This window comes from Nothoprocta perdicaria, unplaced genomic scaffold (genome assembly GCF_003342845.1).
Source record: "Nothoprocta perdicaria isolate Ctin4 unplaced genomic scaffold, notPer1 scaffold_137, whole genome shotgun sequence".
Classification (NCBI taxonomy): domain Eukaryota; kingdom Metazoa; phylum Chordata; class Aves; order Tinamiformes; family Tinamidae; genus Nothoprocta; species Nothoprocta perdicaria.
This window is the reverse complement of record NW_020454505.1, coordinates 1,581,575-1,597,573: the sequence shown is the minus strand read 5'-3', so window position 1 is coordinate 1,597,573 and position 15,999 is coordinate 1,581,575. Positions and strand designations below refer to the sequence as shown.

At 35.6% G+C, this 15,999-nt stretch overlaps 1 protein-coding gene across 5 annotated transcripts in view; it reads left to right on the top strand.

The window, feature by feature from the left end:
* NBEA (neurobeachin) overlaps positions 1–15,999 on the top strand; it is a 462,643-nt gene that overhangs the window by 128,439 nt on the left and 318,205 nt on the right. For all 5 annotated transcript variants that reach the window (XM_026033944.1, XM_026033943.1, XM_026033942.1 and 2 more), the window contains exons 11-16: positions 235–343; positions 5,762–5,914; positions 6,378–6,546; positions 13,576–13,655; positions 14,410–14,472; positions 14,581–14,678. In XM_026033944.1, coding sequence (XP_025889729.1) covers positions 235–343; positions 5,762–5,914; positions 6,378–6,546; positions 13,576–13,655; positions 14,410–14,472; positions 14,581–14,678 — 672 coding nt within the window. The remainder of the gene's footprint in view (positions 1–234; positions 344–5,761; positions 5,915–6,377; positions 6,547–13,575; positions 13,656–14,409; positions 14,473–14,580; positions 14,679–15,999) is intronic.

Below are 15,999 nucleotides of genomic sequence, written 5' to 3'. Positions count from 1 at the left end.
GACAATTCTGGTCAAATCAGGAAGACTGATAAAAATATAATAAAAAAAACTCACTCCAAGGATTGTAGTATGTGAACTACCATTGGAGAAATTTGTCAGGAGCAAATTGAAGGTTTTTGTTCATTTAAGTTTGTTCACCACTTTAAGCTCACTTAATATCTGATGAGTATTGAGAATGTAACAGACTGATCCTTCTACATTTCTAATTGATAAGTGCCTGCTCTTTCCTTGCAGTGCTACCCTGCTGGCTTTCTTGGTGGAGCTTCTTAAGAGTTCTGTAGCCATGCAAGAACAAATGTTGGGTGGGAAAGGCTTTCTGGTCATCGGTTACCTCCTAGAAAAGGTACGTGTTTTTTTTCCTTTGTTCTTAGTGTTTCTGTTGTCCTTCTGGGTATTTTTCAACCCTTAGCTTAAAAAGGCTAATAGGATAAATATATTTGTGATGTAAGACATTTTCAATTTGTAATATTTGTAAGCTATATACAGAGGTCTTTTCTACCCTTATATGTCAGTACTGAAAGATTCATTGTTCTTCTCAAAGCTATCATACTGAGATCATATTTGTCCTTAAACTGCCTTTGGAAACTGCTGAAGATACTTCTTGGTCTTCATGGAAAAGTACTATGTTCCAGACATCAGTTGCTTGTCATCTAAAGACTCCTGCTCAATATCTTGCTGAACTCTCATAGCTGAGACTATGAACATGATCTGTGAGAGCTCAGAGATGTTCTGTTATCACTAAAAAAAAGCACGTGACTTAATGTTCCAAGAAAAATAGGCATATGAGGTCCTTATTAGAAAATATAAGGTGTTTTATCCCATATTTTGCTAGATTAATTGCTGCACCCACAGACCTCATCCAAGATATTGCTCCAAGGAAGACAGTTTCAAACTGAGGCAATTAGCTTTCAAAAACCCGAGTCTCTGTGACCACCCTATAAAATACAGTTGCTGTGTTCAGAGAGGATACATCCTTTACATGGGTGGGTTGGTACAATCTTTGTCTCAAGAAGTGAATGGAGAAATACCCCTTATAATATTAAAGTTGAAACCTATTCAGTTTGAAAAGGTTCTTTTTTTTTTAGAATAAAATCAACCAAAGAAAAGGTATTTGATTATTGTAAAAGAATACACAACAGCTAAATTAGAAAGAGGCACTGAAATCCTATCATGTGTCCTCATCACAGACTGTTTGATGCCCCATTGGCTTCTGTAGTGTACGAAGAGCAGAGCTGTGGCACGTTGCCTGTGATGTTAGACTAGATCAGTACTGATATTCTGCCAAAGGAAATCATCTGGCATTGGTAGGGGAGTTCAGGAGGTGCCCTACCAAGAGCTAAAAGGTTCCCATGTATCAAGAGCTAGAAGGTTCCCCTGTATTGAATCTTAGGTGGTGGAAGTCACATTTTTATGACGTGGGATTTTCTGCCTGGTGGTTGCTTATAGGAGATAATGCTGGGGCTTTCTCGGGTAAAAACTGACTCTTGCAGTTGCTCTGAGTTGCTTGTATGCTGTGGTCTTGGTGCAGAGCAGAGCTCTCCTTGGGCAGGTCACCAGCGCTTTGTAGACACAGGCAGTTCTGCTGACCGAGGAGACCTTGAAGCTGATTGTGTGAGACACTTGCCAGGCTCTGTGTTGCTGGAGATAAACTCTTCCTTCTCTGATTATTTTTCCACATTCACAGGGGAATCAAGGGTAACTCAGGGTAACACAATTAGCAAGGAATGTAGAGGATTATGCAGAATTCGTAATACAGTTACCTCACCTGAGACTTATATAGAGTTATCTCGCCTGAGAATTATATAGTTATCTCACCTGAGAATTATATAGAAAAGATGCAAGAGTTTTTTTAACTATTGACCAATGGCTTCTGTATGAAAAGCTGCTATTCTGCTTTTAAGAAGAACTGTATAATTCATGTAATCGTTTCACTACTAGAAAGTGCCAGTTAATCTAGGTGTAAAATCCAAGCTGAAATTACTAGAGGAAGAAGATAGTAATAGTCTCTTACTATCTGGAATACACATAAGGCCTATGATGCCAGATCAAATCTTTGCAATGGCAGTATGAGAAAAAAAGCTCTAATCTGATATTCAGAGGAGAGAAGAACAATATACAACCTGTCGTGTCTGTGTTCTTGTGGTCTGCAGCTCCGTGAACTAAACTAACAAGCACTTCCATGACAAACTTTTTTTTTAATGGGTAGCAATCTATCCAAGTCATTGCTCTTTGATGCTTTGTATTCTCCCAGTTATTATTCCCAGTAGTTATTATTTTCCCTACTGTAATTCTTAATGAAGTTCTGCAAGTTTCAATCGAGTTTTCAAGGAAGTTGGATAATAGCTGAAACAGTTAGATGGCAGTATGTGGAAGGATAGAATATAATTTCTACACCACACATCTGCCTTAATTTATCTTCTCTTTAGGAAGATACTTCTGAATCTGTATCTGGAATGGCATGGTTTTCTAATATTTCCTGATTTTACATTTTACTGGATAGTGGAAGAAGCGGATGTTCTTGTTAATTTTGCAGTAGTAATAACTGCCAGGACAGTGATTCCGAAGGAAAATCCCACCCATGATGCAAACCTATTTTTCCTGTGTACTTACATATTTGTTCATGCACCCATTCACTTAATGATTACATTTCAGGATGTTTTTGCTTAAAGCAGTAGTGTATTAAAATATTTCTGCGCTGTTTGTACAGTTTTGCTGAATACTCCATTAGCTGTTTTCCAGTTTTTTTCACAGTTCTCCATTTATAGTAATTTTATATGGAGCATAGCATAAATACATTACTGAAATGGTTGCCTTTGTGTATGAAAAGTTGACTTAATAACCAGAAAGGTATATTTCAAAGCAACTTGTAAACAAATATCAGGTGTGTGTTTTTTATACTATTTCATGATAATGTCCCACTAGAAGAATCTACAAAAATGTTTGTTTGTTGATTGTTTTTATTTGTATTTTTCTTTCTTCTTTTCTATTTATTTCATTTAGAAATTAGAGATTAGATTTTTAACTGTCTGTGGCTGATATTTTTCCATTTTTGGTGGATGAATATTCAGACTGCTATATTATATAATAAGTTTAATATTAAACTCCAGAAAATTTTGTTTTAATTAAAAGATTGTGGTACATTCTGTGAAATATATAACTGCTTTTTTAGTTCTGCCACATTGATAGAACTTTAGTATTAAACCTATAAAGATAGTACTTTTTCTGACTCTTTTGTACATATATATGTATATATATAAACACACATATATATACACATATTCTGCACATGATCACACATACCAAATGCAAAATACTGAAGAAACTAGGGGAGGAAAAAAAAGTAATATTAATATTCTTGAAATGTTGACAGGATTTTTTTTTTTTATTTTTTTCTTTGAATCTCAGGAAGGCTGTTATAAGAACCAGAACAAATTAACCAGGACTGTGTTCTTGGTGCAGAAATTGGCCAAGCACATTCGTGATGATTCGGTGTTTGATTCTGTTTGTTTTTTTTGTACCTTAACATGAAACTCTGCATGTCAATAAGGCAATATTTTTAGTTGACCCAGTTTGTCTAATTTGTGCTTTTACTTCCAAGTTGTTTGTAAATCACTTTAAATGTATTTTGTAACTCATTTGGCAAACAGCTCTTCACTCCTCAGCCTCAATCTCCTCTCTAGTAAAATTGTGGCCATGCAATATTGTTTGTACTACACATCACAGACATATCATGGCTTCAAGGTTTTTTTATTTCCTTGTTAATAAAAATTAACTTAATTCTCTGAGGCTTAATTCTGAGATTGTTGAAGTAATTCCTCTGTGCTTTGAAACGTCAAAATTTAGAATGGTCTCACTTTTGAATAGTTGCCTGTAGTTTTCCCATTGCTTTTTATGCTATTAGCCATTGAAAGTAATTAGCCATTTCACAAATCTGAGGCTTAGTTTGAATGGTTGTCGAAACCCCCTCATCTGCCTCCTGTCTTGAAGCCTTTGCAAGGCCTGTTAGTATAACGTGATTACCTTAAAACAAAGTACTGTCAGCTGTACTGAGATAATAGTACTCTTATGATCAACTCTCATTACTTAAAGCTTCTTGAATGTTTGTAACTGTATTTTTCATTAACATATGGTCAAATCATCTTACAATGATCAAACTAAAGTCTGATGATCTCACATTTAAAAATATACTCAGCTTTGCAGGAAGATGAGAAAGGATCTCTCTCATCCTGCTTCCTGTGTTTTTCTAGCTAGGGGAATATATTCTACAATAGAAAGAGCTTGCCTGCACTGAAGAGGCATGACTTAAAAGAGGATTATTTTCAGTAGTTATACTAAATAAGTGTGATTTAAAATGCCAAAGAGCTGTTCTCAGGTCTGTTTGAGGAGGTGTTCCTGTGGCATCAGGAGACTGAATTTGCAAATACCTTCCTGCACTTCTGCAGGCTGGGCACAGGCCGGCCGGGGGTCCCGCGGGGCCTCCCGCTGTGTCTCTGCTCGAGCACGTTGCTTCACACACCTTGAAGAATTTGCAGGATTGTAGTCTGTTCATTACGTTGTACAAGAATTTAAAAAAAAGCTCCCATGTGCTTCTAATTAATGCCTGCTCTGATTTTAAATTTCATCAAGTCAGAATCCTATTTCTGATCTTGAGAATATTATTGGATCATTAAGCTCAAAGCATGTCAATAGTTAAAGGATTTATTTTCATTTCTGTCACAAGAAGATTCTTGCAATGTGCACTGTATTTTTTGTTTTGCTCTATTCTCTTTAGCTGCAGTTTTTTAGAATGATGCTAGAATGTGTGGCAGGAAGAAAACCTTTTGTTTCGTATCCAGGCTCTATTTTATTATTTGTAGATTATCTGCTGTTCATTTGCATGTGATCAAATACTTTAGAAAGGAGGACAGACATCTGTGGATTTTTTCCGACTCAGACATCAAAAGAACCTTTTTGTTCATATTAGTTGCAGACTATTTATTGTGGATTGTGATGTACAAGCCAAAAGAAATTCAATATCCAGGCTGAGCTTATATTACTGACAAATGTATTTCACTTCTAAAAATAACTAATCTGCATGTTCCCAGACAGTATTTATAGCATTAGAAGTAATTGCAATGTGTTTGGTAGGGAAAGCAAGGGGAGGGATGTTTAATGATTGTTCCCATTGGTGGCTTTTGTTAATTTAGGAGAAGTTTGTCAGAATGCACGTGCCATATTGCTGCAGAGGAGTAGCACTCAGCATGATTGTATAGTATGTGCTATGAAATTTAAGGACTGTCTTTGTAATTGGAGCCCAAATCCGTCAAAAAATTATTTATGTTTGAGGAAATTTAAAAAAAAAAGGCAAGCCTTAAGATAATGTATATTTACATATTGAGAAACCCAATTTCAGTAAGAGGCATAATTAACTTTTAATCCTAAAGAAGAGTTAAGGCCTTCAGCTGAGCTTCTCAAAGTACTGTCCCACAAGATGCAGAATGCTGACTGGTACATGTTGAAGAGAACAAAAGCAGAAAAAGGGATTTAATCGTACTTATTGAGGAATATTTTGAATTTGTGAAGTGTAGGCCTTTGAAAGATCGTTGAAGTTATTTATTAGAAAATGTAAGTTGTTGATTTCTTCTTTTTATTTTCCCGTTTGTATCCAATACAATCAAAATGTATTTAATAAAGATGAGCCCAGTGAAAATACTGTTTAATGTTTCTGCTGTAAATTTATTAAGACTCTTTTTTAACATTTGTTTTTACTATTTTTTGCCAGTCATCTCGAGTTCATATAACGAGGGCAGTCCTGGAACAGTTTTTATCGTTTGCGAAATATTTGGATGGATTGTCCCACGGAGCACCTTTGCTGAAGCAACTATGTGATCACATTCTGTTTAATCCTGCTATCTGGATACATACCCCTGCAAAGGTAACTGTGCTCTTGAAGGATGCTGTGTCCTTCCTCCTGTGAAGTGAATGAGAAGTACTGTTTTATTCCGGGGCACGTAGGTTTTTGTGTTTTCTTAAAATTCACATTAGTAGAGATCTTTTAGGTCACAGTTTACCCCCTGCTTGACTGTATCCTCTTATCCTCTTTAAAATCAATTTCGTTCTTGCCAAAGGTTTTGGTTGTTGCTGTGGAAAGACTGTTCAGAAATTGAATAACATTGTTTGCTTAGAAATTAAGAAAAGGGAAAAAAAAGAATATTTTTAATTGTAAGCAGAATGATGGCCTCTGGACATCATTTAGTTCAGTATCTGCTCTCAGTGAATTTATCTGTGATTATTTTTGTTTATATTTTTATATTAGAAGTAAATGCTAGCAAAACTTTATGAAGTAAGGTTATTAACATTTAACTTATATTTATGTAGATAATTATTTAATTCTTCAGGTGCAGCTGTCTTTGTACACCTACTTGTCAGCTGAATTCATTGGAACTGCTACAATCTATAACACTATACGCAGAGTAGGAACAGTATTGCAGTTAATGCACACACTGAAGTACTACTACTGGGTGGTTAATCCAGCTGATAGCAGTGGCATTACTCCTAAAGGATTAGGTAAGTAAAATGCATAAGAATAAAATAATAATTCTTCTACCAAGGAAAATTCTGTATGTTTAGATGTATTCCCAAATTTCTACTTTTCTCACCTATAATATAATTACATCGGGCATATTTTAGAAATACAGAAAAAGTCACTTTTTTTTTTCTGTGCTAGAGAAGAAATATTAAATATATCTCATATGCCAAGGAAAGTTTGCAGGGCTTGAATAGCATAATGATCAGTTAATAATATCAAGAGACCTGACAACAGTGGAGACACTTTTCCGTTTTCACTGATCAGATCTCTAAAACTCGGTTTCCAGGTCAATATTTTTCCTTTGCCCTTATAAAATAGAGGATGATTCAACTTTGCTTACATTCATCTGATTAGTTTAGCTTAGGAAGCATTAAATGGCAGGAACAACAAAATACAATCATATATACAGGGTAGACACTGCATGTAACAGATGTGCTATTAACCAGAGCATCAAATCATTCTAATCCTATACACTCCAGCTGTAATATCATTACATTTAGCAGACTACTTGTGTAAAGCCAGAAGGATTTTGCTGAAAGTTGCGTGAAAAATAGCTAATGCAGAGGTAATTTATTCATTTTCTTTATTGTTTTGCTGTCCTGCTGAGAAATGAAGAAAATGAGAGAGCGTTTTTTTTTTTCTCCTGCTCTTTTATAAGGCCACATACCTCCAAATTTAAAAACATCATTGGAAATTTCATCCATTAGTCAATTATCAGTGTGCTATATGCATGCTTAGAGTTTTATTCAATTTTTTGAATTTTGTATTTACAAAAACAAGGAACAATTCTTTTTCCACAGTAGATGTCCTGGCAGACAGTAGAATTGTAACATTCTGAAGCTCACAGGAAGAGGTCCTGCTGGAGCTGGTACCTCATTCATAGCTGTTATCACTTGAATGGTAATATGAAGCTAACTTCATTCTTGAGGAAAATATTCAAAATTATTTAAAAATAATTCCCCTTTTTGTTTTCTATCCACTTGATTGAAAAGTGTGTAATAGCAGGTAATCAAAATTAGCTCTTAGCAACCATAAAAACAGCTTCTAGTAACTGTTTTCTGGGATCTCTCTGACCCAATGTGTTTAAGCTGCCTCCATCCTTAGGGCATACAATGTGCATATCTACATGGGAGCTAGATGTCTGAATTACAGGCAGTGGAAGGCAAAGGTTCACTTGCTTGAATATGAGTTTCTGGCATCATGTTAGGCTCTGGAGAGCATCCTATCTAGCTTTTAGAGCGCTACATTAGAAGGATGCAGACATCTTGTGCATCCAGCATCGTATCTACCAGCTCTTTGTAGATATCTTGGATACCTCATGGCATGTCAGGTGCACTGATGATAATATTTAGCAAACACTGCTCAACCCCTAGTCAGCAGAGCCTAGGAAGGTATTTAGTTAGAAAGGGGGATGCATTCTGGTCTCTTCTGGCTGTCTTGATTAGATATGCTTTGACTTTAGGTTAGTTGCTGCTTTTTCATCTTGGCAAGTACACTGCAGGTATTTAAATTTAGAGAGAACTGAAGGACATCAGATCATGGAAATGACCGGTTGGTTCATTATAACATCATGACAACAAAATCACAATTGCTAAGTCCTGCATAGAGTAGTTCAGAAGACGATTAATAAACTGTGAGGCGATTAATAAACTATGTATATTAAAAGTGCATGTTTTTACCCAGTGTCTCTGATTTTTTTCCTCTTAGCTTTCCAGATAATCTTTGTTACTTCTTTTTAAAGTTAATTTCAACTTTCCTCCCTGTTCCACCATATTAACTTATTCCTTACTCCTCATTGCTTAGTCCGCAGAAAATCTTATGCATTTGATAAAATAGTATTTTGTAGTATTCCCTTTCCTGCTTTTAACTATGGCTTTCCTTGGCTCGAATTGAAGCAAGTCAGGTTGTCAGGAAGGAAAATCAGAGAAGATGGATCGTGCTGCTACATCCAGCAGAGTTTTCTGCATGCAAATCTGCAGTAGAATTTCCTTATTTATTTTACAAGTAGCTTTTGCTTCTGACTAATAAAGTTGTAATAATTGTGATGACAGGCAGGCAACTGGCTGTGGAAATAAAATAATTGCCAAGGCGATGAGATGCTAAATTTAATTTCACAGTAACTAGATTTTTTATCAACTTCATATTAATTGCTTTCATCAATTTCTAAAATTCCTGAAACCTCCTGAAAATGTTTAATTCTCTGCATATTGCATCTCTTCTCATCAACACCCTGTATTGTTTTCAACATTAAGTGCAGTCTGTCAAGGCAATGTGCAGTTCACATTGATTCGCGTTTATAATCTTAAAACACCTGAAGAGGAAGTAGTAGAAATACATATAATTAGTATCACTCAATGCCTTCTGAATATCTTCTGATTTCTCTTTTCAGAAACTTTTAACCTTGACAGTGCTGTTAATTCAGAAAAGGCAACTGTTCCAAGAGGTTTTTGTATCGATTGTTATTAGCCTACATGTGTCCAGAATTGCCAAGTACAGCCCACAGATTTAATGTTCATTAAAATATCATGGAAAAGGAGCTTTGGAAAAGGAAGAAACTCGCACCCTAAATTCAAATGTTAGGGATTTCAGAAAATTTCAGAATATTTCAGAATATTTAAGGTTGGAAGGGACCTCTAGAGATCATCTAGTCCAACCTTCCTGCTCAAGCAGGCACACCTAGAGCATGTGGCACAGGGTGGCATCCAGGCGGGTTTTGAAGACCTCCAGAGTAGGAGACTCCACAGCCTCCCTGGGCAGCCTGTTCCACTGCTCTGTCACCCTCACAGTAAAGAAGTTGCTCCTCACCTGGAGACGGAACTTCTTATGCTTCAGTTTGTGGCCATAAAAGTTTGTGGGATGCTTCATTTTAAGTGGCATTTTATATTTCAAAATGAACAGGTACCTATTGTTTGTCAGCAGTAATTTTACTGTAAGAAACAGAAAAATCTCATAATATGAGAAAAGGAGCATGATGCTTCATTATAATAGGCAGGTAGAGCTCTCACCTAAGCTGACATCTTTTTAAGATCTTTTTAAGATGTCAGCTTTTTAGAATTTTATAAGCTTTTTAGATTTTAGAAGGTTTTAATGGAAAACTCGCCAAATTTCAGTAATTACTTCTTGTATTTTAGTGCTTTCAAATAATTTGCAGTCATATTAAAATATAAGTTTATTCACAAAGACATTCCAATAGCCATTTTTTTTTGTCTTAGAGGTGTATTTTTTTATTATGCAGAATTACTGAAAGACTTTTTAATATTAGTAGTTTGATTTACTTGTTGACAGCTACTCTGGCTCAAGATTTTATTGTCTTCTTACACTTTGATGAATAAGAAAGTAGGTGAGTTTTTTATACTGACAGTTTGCTGTGCCTTGTTTAGAGCCAAAGCATCTCAGTATTGAATTTCTTCATAAAAGTAGAACTGTTAACAAGTGGAAGCTCCTTCTCGTGCTATTTATGCTTTAAAATAAACGTGATCATTTAAAATAATTTAAAAGGCTCAATTATAGTTATTTCAAATGTGCTTTTGTGTCTTCTCCTTCATTTTTGCTTTCTTACTTCCTACTGGTATTTCTTCTTGGATTCAGTACATTAGTTACATATTATTTGGTTATCTTCTCAAACTAGAGGCATTTTTTCGAAAGATACACTTGTCAAATCACTTTTTTTTTTAGTAGATTATGCTTTATGGATATAGCTGCATATAGTACAATAAAATTTTCTGTATAAAACTCTAAGATTAGCTTTGTCAGTGCTTTTAATTAAACTATGAGTCTTAAGTAGATTACAGAATAAATGTGACTTATGTTTTATCAAGACCATATTAAAGCAAACTCCTACAATTCCCTTGTCAGGAATAGCAACAAAATTGAAATCCATTTCCATGTTTAAAAAATGCCAAGTTTTATTATACTTTACATTTTACACTTGATTTTTTTTTTATTTGCTCCTTTTTTTTTGTATTTTAAAAGGTGTATTTGAGCATTAGGTCATTTTCAGGATTTTTAAAAATGTTTTTATGAAAGCTATAGATATTTTTGAAAGATTGGTCTTGGAGTGATATAGCAGAGGTGTTAAAGCTATAGTTTTTTTCTTTAAATTGCTAAAATATTTTTATAATTAATTAAGTACGCACATGTTTTACTTTTGTATTTGGGTCACCATTAATTGTTGTATTAAATTATGTACTTTTAAAATGATCCAGTAAAATAAAAGGTTTTTTTAAAATGCATATTCTCCACATATCAGGGTTTGACTTGAAATTTTTGTGAATTAAAACATAAAATGAAAACTTTTTAGGCTTCTCCAGAATAATTATATTTTTTAAATGTCTTCATTAGAATTGTGTAGCAGCTGTACAACATCTCTGAAAAGATCTTGTGGACCAACAATGGCATAAAAATGAGTCAAAGTAAAAAGAAGAGTAACCGAAAAATGAACTTAGTATTAGGGACTTTTTTCCTAAGATAAACTGTCTCGGGAGACTCAGTGCTAACTTGGAGCTTTACTCTGCTGAACTAATTCTGGACAACTGTGTTGCAGAGCATCTCTTTAAATACTTACAGCTTCATCAGCATAGGAGAAAAATGGGCATCTAAAGGGTAAGCTGCCTGAGCAGTGCCCCACGGAGCTCTCCTGGGTTATTCACACCTCTGAGCACAACTTCATGAGCAGTGTCTTTTCCTGCTGCAGAAAGCACGGTGGTTTATGTCCAAGTTAACGTATGAGTTCTGTAAGGTGTCTAAGAACATATTTCATGTCAAATTTTTGAACATGAGCTTGTAGAGGTAGGACTCATGCAAATAACCACGAGGTAGCAGCCATAGTCCTGCCTTCTGCATAGTTATCCTAAGAGCAGCTTTGGATTGGATCTCTATTCTCATTTGCTTTGCCACAGCAGAATAAAAAACAGGTTCTTTTGTAATCCATATAATGTGGGATGTTTATCTGTGTGTAGATGGGATTCTGCTATTATGCTTTTATTTAGTAATTGAAAAGTCAAGCTTTTCACATAGCAAAAAAAAAAAACCCAAAAAGCATTTTGTTGCTTATGTAACCAATACCCAATATTTTATTAACAAAGACAGTTTTAGAAATAATTAATTCTGATATTCAGAGCTCTTTATTGGTGTTTTACCCTGATATGGGTTGCGCTTTACTCTGTGAACCAAATTACCCTGAAGGTTATAAATACGTTTTCTCCTTCCCTCTTAATTACTTGCACAGTTCTGTTTTGTGCCCCTGTTCCTGCCCTGTGCTGAAAGGCAGGGCTGGCAGATGTGGTCTGGGTTTTGCCTGGGCAGAACCGGCTAGCTGCCAGTGCCAGTGTACATCAGGAAAGAGAGGCCACTGTGGCTACTTTGTACAGGGACTTGTGGCTTCTGTACAACACCTTAACATAGTAGGACTTCCTTCTTTGGTTGGTTGGCTTGGTTAGGGTTTTATGCTCAGCATGAGCAGACCCTTGTTGCTGTCACCAGTTTCTGCATTGTGCTGACTCCAATTTCCCGTATGAGTGATAGGCACAAAGATAAAAATCACAGAATCACAGAATGGTTGAAGTTGGAAGGGAGCTCTAGAGAGGTCAACTAGTGCAACCCCCTGCTCCAGCAGGGACACCCAGAGCACGGGGCACAGGGCGGCATCCAAGGGGGTTTGGAAGATCTCCAGAGAAGGAGACTCCACAGCCTCCCTGGGCAGCCTGTTCCAGCGCTCTGTCACCCTCACAGGGAGGAAGCTCTTCCTCACATGCAGATGGTACAGCCTGGGTTTCAACTTGTACCCATTACCCATAATTATCCATAATTACCCATACCCATTAAATTATAGTGGGGCAAACTCCTGTTGAATGCCTGACTTGAAAATCAAGATGTGTTTTTCTCTCTTTACCTTAGTACTCTTAATTTTTTTTAATTATGCAGCAATTACATAGTAATTCTTTTAATTATGACATAGGTTGTCTGGTTGGTAATGCATTTGTAGAACAATCTCTCCTAATATTAGTTCTCCAAATAGCAAGGAAGGCACAAGTCTGATAAACATTAAATTTATAGTGGCAAAATACATTTTTTGTAACTTTATAACTTCCCAGGTTGATTATATTGAATCTATATCAGATAACTGTCATGTTACATAAAACTTTCTGTATCTTTAAAACTGACAGGACTTTCACAGAACTGTCCTTCCTCTTCTGAAGTGTGAGGAGCAGGGTTGGAGATTTACTTGCTGCACTCTCAAAAGTCCCCAGTTCTCCTTCCCTCTCCTTTCCAAACGAGGCAGGAGGTCCAATGAAGGGACCATTCCTGGTAGTCACAGAATCACAACTCGCTTTCAAGTCTGCAGTGAGCACAGACCTAAATTACTGTGTGTAATGCATTGACTTCACTTCAAAGAAAGAAGGCAGACTTAAAAAAAATATAAAATGTTCGGTTTAACTAGATTGGAAATAATACTCACTGAACCCTTTCAAGCGTACTTGCCTACAACCTAGAGAGCTACTAGGTGCTTAAGCTCCCTTTACATCCCAGTGGATTCCACTCAGTGTAGTCAATAGAACTATTCATTTTCATCCTGAATTGGCACTGACCAGGGTCAGTTAAGTGGATCGAGTCAATAGCATTTTTACTTACCCAACATGTTTCAATTCCTAGGTCATACGGAGACATCTGTAGAGCATACACTTTCATTAGTTACATGAATCTAGATCTGTTTTTTTTTTTCCCTGTCATGTTTTTATTATCTTCATTTAGAAATTCATTTGGAATTGGAAAACTCTGACCTTTAGAAATTCATTTAGAAAAATGAAATATTTGGATTTCTTAAAACTGAAGCATCACATAATGCGTATTGTCCAATGCAATTCTGAAAGGTTATGAATGATAGCATTTGAGATTTATATATTGAAAAGAGCATTGCATCTGTAGTAGCAACTATGATTTCCAGAAGAAATGGTGGTCATTAAAGGAATCAGATTGTATTTGAAAGTGATATATTCTGCTTCTTTCAGATGGTCCTCGGCCCTCACAGAAGGAAATCATATCACTAAGGGCATTTATGCTTCTATTTTTGAAACAACTTATACTGAAGGTAAAACAGTCTATTCCAGGATGTTAAGTTAATGTAAAACTTTTAGATCTGTTATGTAGATGTGATAGTTCTTTCAGAGCAGTGAATAGGTAATGCCTACCAAATATTGTATCTCTTTCTGATTAATTTTATTGTCGATGCACATACAGTATTTCTTACTAGCCTCTCCAAACTGCTTATATGTATTTAACTAAAAGTAGTTGCAGAAGTAATGTATGACACTAAAGAAACCCCTCAGGTATTTGGGCCATGTTTCATAATAGTAATCTACTTGACTGACCAAATAAGAAGGTAATGGTGGTTACATCAGTTACTGCTTTATTCTCTTTTTTGGGGCCTTACCACTAGTTGAAGACATTAAGGAATCTGCCTGTCCCTGCTGAGCACTGATCTTTGAGGAATAACCTGCTCTTTGAAACCTGTCTGAAAAAGCAGCATTTTGGGTCTTCTTTCTTCCATTTCTCTGGTCTTGTATCAGGGATTGGAGGAAAAGCAGTAATAGCATCTTATCCTTTGAGGATTGCTCATACTGTAAAAGACTCTGCTAGTAGGAAGAGATTTTAGTCCGTTTTTATATTGCCAGTATGGTAAGGAAAAGGAATAGAGTGAAAGAGGGAATTTAGTCCTTTGGGCTTAAATAGTAAATTTGTAGGATCACATAACTCAGTCCAAGTAGTAAATTTCAGAACTGTTGTTTCTTTTAAAGCTAAACTTAAAGAACATTCTCTCTGAAGAAATACCTCTTCTTTTTTAGGATCGAGGAGTGAAGGAAGATGAACTGCAGAGCATATTAAATTACTTGTTAACCATGCACGAGGTACCTTTCTGTAATTACCTGTCTTTTACTGTAACCCATTGTACCAGCACTGCAGAAAACCTACTTTTGAGGTTAGTTTGTGAAATAATGTTGATGCCTGTCACACAGGATGAAAACATTCATGACGTGCTGCAGCTGCTGGTGGCCCTGATGTCTGAGCATCCAGCGTCCATGATACCTGCCTTTGATCAGAGAAACGGGATACGGTAAGACAGTGAACATCCCTCTCCACACTGATTCTTTTTCACAAAAATCTCATAATTGTTTTCCTTTCAAAGTACAACCTTATTTAGTTAAGCTTTTTTTTTTCCTTTCAAAAATGAGGTATTTTTAATAGCTCAAAAAGAGTATTTTTTAATAGCTCAGAGGCAAAAATTTTCCCTTTGGAATTGACATTATCATATCTGAAGGCAAATGTACTGTTGTACTTGCTTCTCAGTCTCAAATAGAATATGTAATTAACAAGAAACATCAAAAAAAGCCAAGTGTATATCTGAGAATCGCTTTGAATATTCTGTCTTCGGATGTTTTACATAATTTGGAAGAGAGATGAGAGAAATCCTGGGCTAACCTCTTTAAATACTCTCCATAGACCTAAGAAATGTATCTGTGCAATTCATATGTTTATCTGCTTGTCAGTAAATTTAATAAATGACAACTATCAGAGAAGTAGTGTAGTTTGGTATTTTCTTACATCTATTTTGGTAATGCAAGAGCTTTTTTTTTTTTTTTCCAGGGAATAAACAACGTATGTATTTGATGATTAATGCTTTTTTTAAAATTTTGTGTTGTTCTAAAAATACTTCAGAAAGTGCAAGAGGCTTGCAAGAACAAATAAAGTTTACTTATCTTATATGTTCAAGCAGTTTATACCATAAAATTTTAAAAGCCTTATGCAGCAAGTTGTATTTAAAACTAATTGAAGGGCAATGCTAGTTGATATGACAAGAAAGACATAGGAAAGACTGATTGTACTCACAATTAAAATTGGGGAAAAGCTGGTGAAATATAACTTTTTATGTCTATTGGTGTCTTCAGATTAAGACTTCTTGACTTTCCTAAAAGCTACAAAATCTGTTTTTGACTTAATCATATAATTGGGTAAAATTTTGAGGCCTCTTTTATTCAGGATGTCAAAACAGAGTGTGGGCTTTTATTTTTCTACTTTAAACTGATGCAACAAGCATATGGATTTATAGTTATAAGCAATGTGTGTGTTTGTGATTTATGGCAATGTTTTGCTTTTGATAAATGACATTTCACTGTGAACATCCCGGTATTCAATTAAAGTACCCTATGCTGTGCAGAAAGGGCACTGAGTGGTAATTTTAAGAAGGTTAAGAAGGTTTTCCAGTAGCATCCAGGACATCCATCTAAGAAAGTGTGAACTCCTCTGGCTTGTTCAAACTGCTTCTCTTGTCTTGAGCTGCAACTTCAGGTGCTCTTCTATGGGGTGGTTCCATATTAGAAATACAGCAGAAGGAAGTAGCTTTCTGCTATGAAAGATTAAGCTGAAGCAAAAAAATA